This window comes from Harpia harpyja, chromosome 14, assembly GCF_026419915.1.
Source record: "Harpia harpyja isolate bHarHar1 chromosome 14, bHarHar1 primary haplotype, whole genome shotgun sequence".
Classification (NCBI taxonomy): Eukaryota; Metazoa; Chordata; class Aves; order Accipitriformes; family Accipitridae; genus Harpia; species Harpia harpyja.
Window position 1 is genome coordinate 24,304,459 of NC_068953.1, and position 8,818 is coordinate 24,313,276.

The following is an 8,818-nucleotide window of genomic DNA, read 5'->3' on the forward strand; positions in this document are numbered from 1 at the left end:
GAGCCAGCAGCGATGAGATGATGCTCAGCCAAGGACGAGACAGTCCCAGATGTCCAGCCAGGGATCACCAAATCCTCTCGCTTTGACAGACCCCTCTTTCATGCTGGGACAGAGATGGGGACACAGCCATGTCGCTCCAGGGCTTTCTCCACTGATTTATTAGAAGAGGTCCAGGAAAATACATCTTTTCATAACCAAACGCTCGAAGAAGAAGGCACCAGAGTTCAAGTGGTGTCCAGGCGAGGGGTGCATTGAGATAAGGCACTGGCGCTCCCGTGGGGACAGGCACAACGGCATCCTTCAGTGAGATGGGGACGGGGCTGGAAGAGGAGCCAGGATGCAACAGAGGCACCCGCTCTCTGCCTCTGGCCAAATTCAGCCTTGCCTCGCTCCCACCCTGCAAGCTCAGGGGCAGGACCAGCCTGGAAGGGCAGGCGGGTGTCAGTGACATGCTGCCACCGTGGGAAGGGGCCACCAACCACGGGGTGGCAGCGACCAAGCGGGGTGGCAGCAGCCCATGCGGATCATCCTCATGCACACCCCATGCCAGGGACAGTCCCGCGCTGCCCCAGCCGGCAGCCACCCCAAGCAGCTCCACATGCCAGCTGCTAAGATGTGGAAAATATAAAGGAAGGAAACAAAATAAAACAAAAAGAAGCCTCCCCCCCCCCCGCCCCACCTCCCCCAGTCCCCCCAAAACAGCCCTGGGAAACACCTGATGCCAGGCACTGTCAGGCTGGAAACATCCTCCGGCCAGGAAGGAGCCCTCCCAGCTCCTTATCTCTCCTTGTAGCAGAAGACCCCAAATCTGCCCTTGCTGGGGAAGCCAAAGCTGCGGACACCAGGCTCTGCGGGGCCACAGTTGGCCCGGGGCTTGGCAATGGGGTAGCGGACGCTGCCATCTGCCAGCCAGCCGGCATCACAGCGGTCCAGCCCCAGGAACTTCCAGGCGGAGTAGAGCTGCCCCACCTGGGCAATCTCAGCCCCCACGTCCTGGCAGCTCTGCTTGGCCTCCTCCAGTGTCATCCCAGCCGGGTGGTCCAGGTAGAAAACCTCTCCTAGGAGGGAGATGGGAGCATCAGTGCTGAGCATCATCTGGAGCATCCCCATCCAGAGCATCCCTGCCTGGAGCATCCCCACACAGGCTGAGCCCTGTGCCCTAAGGGGGAGGGAGGACGTGGGATGCCACTGATGGGGCACAGCATCTTTCTCCAGGATCCCACTTCCCAGCCCCTACCTTTGAGTGCAGAGGAGAAGCAGAAGGCATCAAAGCGGTGCAGGTGCCGGTGGCGTGGGCCATAGCTGCGGATGCCCGGGGCGAGGTGCAGCCCACCGCAGGGCTTGCGGGGCAGGTGGATGGGGTACTGCACGGTGCCGTCAGCCAGCCAGCCCGCATTGCACCAGTCCAGCCCCTCACTCCAGGCCTGGAAGAGCTGGTTGAAGGTGGCGAGGATGGCACCCTGCTCCTGGCACGCTCGCTCAGCTTCGTGGAAGTTGAGCCTGTACTGCCCATGAGGAGGCTGGTAGGGGAACACGATGCCTGGGGGCAGACGGGGCACTCAGCCAGCTCTGCAGGCAGCCCACCCGCCCCAAGTCCAGCCCCGGCAGGAGCCGCAAGGGTCCCCAACCCATCCCAAATTCAGGCTCTGGGACAGGGACCACCCCCAGGGTGGCACAGTCTGAGGCTCAGGACAGGGCTGCTCTGGGCATGCAGCTGCCAGCAGCGAGTTGCCAGCGACATCTTGTGGCACGGGGACACAGGGGCTCAGTCCTGGGGACACGAAGACCACCCTCATGGGGACAGCACCGGCACACACGGGGATGCACAGACTATGATAACAGGGATGCAGGGACCACCACACCATGGACGTATGGACCACGGTCCTGGGGACACACACACAGTGGTCCCAGGGAGACATGGACCACCTCTGTGGGGATGGACAGACCGTCATCATGGGGATGCACAGGCTACAGGAACAGGGGTACAAGGACCAGCATCACGGGGATGTATGGGCCACGATCCCAGGACACATGGACCACCAACATGGGGATGGATGGAACAGTCATGGGGATGGATGGACCACGGGAACACATGCACCACCACCACCACAGACCACAGTCACAGGGGCCAGTGGGGACAAGCTACCAAGGGAGGGAGGGTCCAGGGGCCACGGGGGTGGGCAGGGGCACAGAAAGGGGGATGTTTCCCCAGCTCTGGGCTTGGCGGTGGAGCCAGGGCTGAGTCAGGTCCCTCGTGGCAAGTGAGCAAGAGGGGCTGGATCAGTCACCAAGGTTCATCACAAGATGCATGGGGACACCGAGGGCTGGGAGGCGAGGAGGCGGTTGCACATGATGCAACACAGCGGGAAGACGGGTGGGTAGAGGCAGGAAATGCTGCGGCCACAGGGTCACCCCCAACTCTGACTCCACAGTAGCATACCCAGCATCCCAGCTGGGCAGACAGCAGCTCACTCGCTGCTGAGACCCCACAGTCAGACAGCCCCAAGCCACCACCCTGTCACACTGAGCATCCCAGCCCCTTTCTGCCCACAAGTGGGCTCCCCAACCCCCCTGCCTTGCTACCTCCCCCAAGGAGGGGGTGCCACAGGAAGGCCAGGCTCACTGGCTTGGTGCAGGGGGTCATGCGGTCCCCACCATGCCCCCACCTTGCAGCCGGAGGTCCACCACGTCGCTCTCATCCTCCAGCCCATCGATGACCTCGCAGCGGTATTTGCCATCATCCTTCAAGCGCACGTCGCTGACGACTAGTGAGGCCTCGCGACGGCCAGCCTGGTGGAGGTGAGCGCGGCCCCGGAAGTCCCCAAAGGCCACGTAGGTCTTGCCGATGGCTACCAGCACATCCTGCTCCTTGGTGTAGTCATCCCGCAGCTTGGACCACTTGATGCGGATCTTGCGCTTGGCTTCCATGTCAGGCTCGTAGTAGTAGCGGCAGGGCAGGGTGACATTGGCACCATTGGAGCTGTAGATGGGGTCTTTGGAGGTCTCCACCACCAGCTTGGCCCCATTGAAGTAAACCACTGGGGACAGGGAGGGAAGGCATGAAGTGTGGGTTAGGGTCCAGGGCTGGGTGGCATCCCCAAATCTTCCTGCCGCTGCCCCGCTCCCTCCCTCCAGCCACCTCCTCTTCTGCCTGAGCATTCCATGAGCATCCCCAGAGCACCCCCATCTGCTCCTCTGGGCCCCACATCCCCTCCAAGAGATGTGTCCCCTCCCCATCCCAGAGCCGGGGGTTGGGTACTTCAGCCCCTTGCAGCAATCTGCCAGCCCTGCTTTCCGCCACCCTGCTAATCCCCGATATACCTTTCTCCTGCCCCTTGTCCTTGTCGTTCATGATGTGGTTGTAGTAGAAGCCGTTGTAGAAAGGGTGGTGGGAGCTGCTGGCCAGGCGCAGCAGGGTGGCCTCCAGGAGCAGCGGGAGCAGCAGCATGACTGGGGAGCGAGGCAGAATCCTGAGCCCGGGCTGCAGAGGGGGAAAGGGCTGCGGTAACACCCCAAATTAACCAGGAGCACCCCAGCCCTGCCTGGCACATGGTGCCGGGCAGACCCCATCGCAAGGATGCAAGGAGAGGGGTGGGAAGAGCCGGCAGAGACGCTCACCTGCCTGCAGGGAAGGGTGCAGGCAACCTGAGCTGTGCTCCCAGACCTGCCCCACGACTGGGGCTCCCAGTACCCTCCATCCTCATCCTCCCACCTGGGTCACACCACGCACCACTGCATTCGCCACTGCTGCCCGTTGGGGCTTGCAGAGCACCCAGCCCAGAGCGGGGAACTGAAACCAAGTCAGGGACAGGGCAGCCAGGGGAAATAGGATGCCAGGGCGTCCTTTGAACAGGGAGCACTGGGAAAACATCACATAGGGGGTACGGGGGGAGAGAATTGGCCGAGCCCCGCTGTAAGCCGCAAGCTGGGTTTACAAAGGCAGCCAAGCGTGCAACCCAGCCGAGGAGGGGTGGAGAGAGCTCGGGGTTGCCTCCAGTGCCCCAGCACCGGACAAAGCCCGGCGGCACCCAGCCAGCCCGGCCGAGGACCCCCAGCTCTGACCCACGGCTGCCGCTTTGCGCCACAGACGTGTCTGGCGCTGACACCGCGCAACACGTATCGCTCCCAAACCACGTCGCCTGGGTGGGGGGAAGCCCGGCTGGCCCGCAGCACCAGAGACCCGTGCTGCCCCGAGCTCTGGGTGCCCTGGGCACCCAAGGGTGCCCTGCACGGGGCTCACCCAGGGCAGCTCACAGCAGTATTTGCCGGCTTGCGAGCTTTCCCAGAGCCGGCAGAGGGGGCCCGGCACCCGGCAAGCCTCCGGGAGCCCCCCTCCAAGCCTGGGAGGGATTTGACATCTGTGCCCCCCGGGCAGACAAGGTTTACGAGTGCCTGCAAAGGTGCCCCAGGCCAGGCAGCTGTGGGAGAGCGGGTGCTCAGCCCCGGCAGGGTCCAATACCGGGTACGGTGAGGGTTTCCGGGGACCGGGGCGTGCAACCGGCTGCTCTCACCATGGGTTGCTTGTTCCGTGGCTCTCCTCCGTGGTCGGTGCCACTGCTCACCTTCCCGTGGGCTGCAGCCTGCGCTTGCCACCCACCGAGGTCTGCGGAGCCAGCGCCGCAGGGCGCGGGGTGCACCCGTTCGACGGCCAGCGCAGCCCCGGGAGCCCCGCGGCAGCGGTGCGTGGCACTGCAGGCACCAGAGCCCGGCAGGCACGCTGCCACGTGCTGCCCGCCCGTGCGGCAGGGCGGGCTCGAGGCATCGGCAGCTTCGCACCTCGGTTTGGGGGGCACCAGCCCCGGCCCCCCTGCGCCCCCAGTGCCTAGCCACCCTCCCAGAGCCCAGCGTTGCGGTCATATGCCAGGGGGGCCCGGCGTCCTCAACCGCAATGCCAGTCAGTGAGCATCGTGCTGCAGCGCCCACCGTAGCGATGCCTGGCACCTTCCGCGGTGATGCCTGGCACCCTCCAAGGCGATGCCAGCCCTCCCTGCCCTCCACGGCAAGCAAGGTGTCCATCACCCAGGGGTGCCAGCCCTCCCCAGCCCCGGCTCTGAGGCCAAGCCCTACTCACGCTAGTTGCGGGCAGGCTGCAGGCAGGCGTGCAGGCAGGCTGCAGGCAGATGCACTGTGTTTAGGGCTCTTGCAGGGCTGAGAGGAAGCAGCTCCAGGGCCTGCCTCTTAAAGGGAAACACACGCCTTTCCCAACCCCCTGCTCGCAGCCCGGAGATGGGGTGGGTGCCCCTGGCCCCCCGCCTGCCCGCCGTGCCTGGGTGATGGCCTCGCCATGTGCCTGCACGCTGCCCGCACGCCTCGTCTGTGATGTGCCAGCTGCCAGCATTGTCCCCAGCCTGGAGGGGGAGAGTGGCAGGGAGCGGGGTGCACCGCTGGGGCTGGTGGGACCTCGTGATGCCCCGTGCAAAGCCCCGGTGAAGCCATAGTGCTGGGGGAGAAGAGCCATCCCTTGTCCCACATCCCAGCGGCGGGACTGGTCGCGGTCCCCAGGCAGTGGTGGTATCGAGCGTGCACATGGCAGGAGCACCGTGGGCACGAGTGGCTCGGGACGGGTGGGCTGTGGCAGGGGGGTGGTCTGTGCCTGGGATGTGCAGGCAGCGCCTGCCTGCTCTGGGTTCCAAGGGAAGTAGCTGAGCCACAGGGTTCAGCCTCCTCAGGGTCCGCTTGGGGCTATGGCAGCAAAGCAGAGGGACAGAAACCAGGGCAAAAGCTTTGGGGTACCTGGTTGCACCCATCTGAGGGGGCATCATCCCTAAACTTGGGTGATGCCCTCCACACCAGCTTCCACCAGCACATGGACATGCAGCCCTGGCTCTGAGAGTCACCGATCTGGCCCTCAGGAAGGGCAGCACGGTGGCCACACAGCTGGGGGATGCTGGTCCAGGAGTGGCCAAGGGGGCCGAGCACATGGAGGAACCACGGACCGGCGTGTGCCCTGACCCAGCGACCTGCCGCCCTGGCCCAGCGCGCCGCTTCGCCCCCCGCTTTGTTGTTTTATGGCAAGGAAATGAGGCGCGGGGGCCCCGGTCCGGCCCTTGCTGCTGCGTGGGACGGCGTCAAGCCGGAAAGAAAACAACTCGTGCAAAAATAAACTGCCCTGGGGCTGGCTGTGGGGCGAAGGGGGCCAGGACCCCTTCTTGATGGCCCCCCAGCACGGCACGCTCAGGGTGCAATCTCGTCTGCCCGTCGCCGCCACGCTGATAGGGAGCAGCTGGCACGGAAACAGTGTTATCTGCCGCCAGCGCCGGCCCGGCAGCTCCTGACCCCCGTGGGAAGCCCCAACTGGGGATGGCTGTGGGACCCAGGGTCTGGAGGCACTGCTCTTCCTTGCTCTCCTTTTTCCTGCACACCCACCCCTAGGGGCCCGCCAGCCCTCCCTGAGAATGGACACAGCGGAGCCAGGCAGTCCAGGGATGTGGGAGCGTGACGGCTGGGCACACTGCCTGCTTGCCTGCCTGGAGCAGGCTGCTTTGCAGCCCACAATGGAGGGGCGATTACATCTCCCGGCACGGCAGCACAGGTCTGCTGCGCTGCCTGCATCCCAGCCAAGGGTCCCCGACCCCTAGCCCTGCCCCATGGCCAGAGGAGGTGGTGGGATGGCATCCCAGCTGCATCCCAGTTGCATCCCGGCCACCTGTGCCCCCTGTAGTTGCTTGCCCAAGTTGTCCATGTCCCAGTGAGCTGGCGATCTGGATGGTTCCCTCCACCACCCCCGGCTGTGCAGATAGACAGACAGCCGCATCAGGGCACGCTGCTCCTTGGCATGGCCACCCCATTGTTTTGGAGCTGAGGAACAAGCCTCACGGTGCCCTGTGCTGCCTGCACTGCACGCACCGCGGCGCCTGCCAGGAGCCATCCTCTGCCCAGCCCAAGGAGGGGAATGGCAGCGGGGAGGGGGAGAGGGATGCTTTTGTGCACCTCTTTTCAGCAAAAGCTCATGGCTCACATTTGGCCACAGCTTTTGTCTGGATGTGGTCACCAATGCCCTCCACCTCCTCCTGGGGAGCAGCTGGCGTGGGGAAGGATCCAGCCACCAGCAGCCCCCCGAAGAAGGACGAATCCCCTCTGCTCCCTCCTGCCTCTCACCCTATTTTTGGAGCTTCAGGGATGATGCCAGATTTGTTTTCTGCTCCCTGAGAGGGACCCTGGGTGGGACCGTGGGTTTCAGGGTAAGCGAGGCTGCACAGGGTCAGGGTAGCTCTGACCCAGGAGCACGTGTTTAGGGCACATGTTTAGGGCTGGCTGAGTTTTTGGTTGAACGGGAGCCATGAAAATGTCATCCCTGTCTTTCCCACCTCAAACCCGGCAGCTGACAGCTCCGCCGTGGCCCCAACGGAGAGATTTCTCCCTGAAATGCCACTTGCACAGGACAATTCCAGCAGGAACCTGTTGCCCAAGGCTCAAAATGGGGAGGAAAACCCATGTTCCTGGTGGGATGAAGAAGGCTGTGATCTGTGCTGGGCTTTCCGGGTAGAGGCGAGAGGATGCTCTTCCCGACGGCTGCTTCCTGAGGAACTGGCTCACGGGCAGCTGGCAGCACCGGCAGCCGAGTCAGCAGGCAGCGGGGTGCCTCAGCCACAGCGTGCCGGCCCTCCAGGCCTTCCTGCTGCCCCAGCAACCCAGCCGCGTCCGGGAAGAGCATCTGAGGGACACGGGGACAAGCATGAGGGGCTGCGCATGGCGTGGAAGGCGCCCTGGCCCTCGCCAACCCCCCCGTCCTGGGGCTCTGGAGGAGGAAGGAAACACCGCAGAGCTGGGAAAGGGCTCAACATCCGTCAGAGGGGCTTGCCTTGGGGGTGGCAATGGGCAGGGGGAAGCAGCGGCCGGGCGCTGAGGATGTGTCCCCTGCGGCATCTGCTCCCGTCACCCTCCCATGGAGCCTCTGCCATGCTCCCAGCTCAGGGCTGTCTTGGCTGGACTTGGAGCAAGCTGCGCTTATCTCTGCCCCAGCTTCCTGGTGATAAGGGTGGCATGTCTGGAGGTGAACCGGGCTGACTGTCCCCCCTGTCCCCGGCTCTAGCTGTGGCTGCTATCTGTCACTAAGCAGCCACAGCCACAATGAATTCAACCCGATCTCTGCAATCAGCCCCGTAGCCCCTCTGGTGCCCAGGGCTGGCACCCACAGGGCCAGGCAGGAGCCCACTTCCCACGACCAGGGCCTGGGGAGGGAATGCATGGCTGAGCAGGGCACTACTGGCAGCGCGAAGGTGCATGGAGGTTCTCCAGAGCTGCGGGGACGGAGAGCTGTGGTGGGATGCAGGTGGCCCTGGGCCATTCGTGCCAACCTCAGGGGTCCCTGCCCAGTGTGGCAGAAGACTCTGGAGAGGAGCAAAGCTCCTCTGTCCGTTGACCCCAGTGTTCCTTCCCTACCAGGGACCCTGTCCTCGATGCAGGGGGATCCTGCTCCAGCAGCATCTGCTCCCCTGCCCTGCCCAGGGAGCCTCTGCTGGGAGCATCCCCACAGGCAGCCCTGGCAAAACCCATAGCTCCCTCCAGCCCTGGGAGCGTGCTCGGGTGTAAGAGCCCATCTTCCTCCAAGCTGGGGGATTTGCTCTAGGATCAAAGCCAAAGGAGGACATGCAGGGTGTGGGCTGCTGATAGCAGCTTCCCCTCCCCAAGTCCCATCCCGCTGCGCTTGGCCAGCTGCGAGCACAGGCTCCAGCAGCTGTGACGGGGTGGAGGCAGCAGGGAAGATGCACAAAGCCCTGGTACCCTGGTTTTCAGGCAGGGAAGGGAGCTAGGAAAGTCTGGGGAAGGGAGCTAGGAAAGTCTGGGAAAGGAGACGTGCCGGGTCAGCACGGCAGCC

General features: G+C 64.2%; 1 protein-coding gene across 1 annotated transcript; it reads right to left on the reverse strand.

Moving 5' to 3' along the window:
* Window positions 1-129: 129 nt before the first annotated feature.
* Window positions 130-8,743, reverse strand: HAPLN3 (hyaluronan and proteoglycan link protein 3). Its single transcript, XM_052807887.1, has 5 exons — window positions 5,072-8,743; window positions 3,322-3,481; window positions 2,667-3,038; window positions 1,238-1,540; window positions 130-1,058 (listed from the first exon to the last, which is right to left on the reverse strand). The coding sequence occupies exons 2-5, from the start codon at window positions 3,446-3,448 to the stop codon at window positions 778-780; spliced, it is 1,083 nt and encodes a 360-aa protein (XP_052663847.1). The 5' UTR covers window positions 3,449-3,481; window positions 5,072-8,743; the 3' UTR covers window positions 130-777.
* Between the last annotated feature and the right edge of the window lie 75 nt (window positions 8,744-8,818).

What these genes read in the sequence shown, in the direction of transcription:
- HAPLN3 (XM_052807887.1), bottom strand. Translation starts at nt 3,448, where the DNA reads ATGCTGCTGCTCCCGCTGCTCCTGGAGGCCACCCTGCTGCGCCTGGCC. An exon ending in GGTGGACCTCCGGCTGCAAG is followed by an intron (nt 1,541 to 2,666) that starts GTGGGGGCATGG and finishes GTCTGCCCCCAG; the next exon opens with GCATCGTGTTCCCCTACCAG. An exon ending in CTTCTCCTCTGCACTCAAAG is followed by an intron (nt 1,059 to 1,237) that starts GTAGGGGCTGGG and finishes TCTCCCTCCTAG; the next exon opens with GAGAGGTTTTCTACCTGGAC.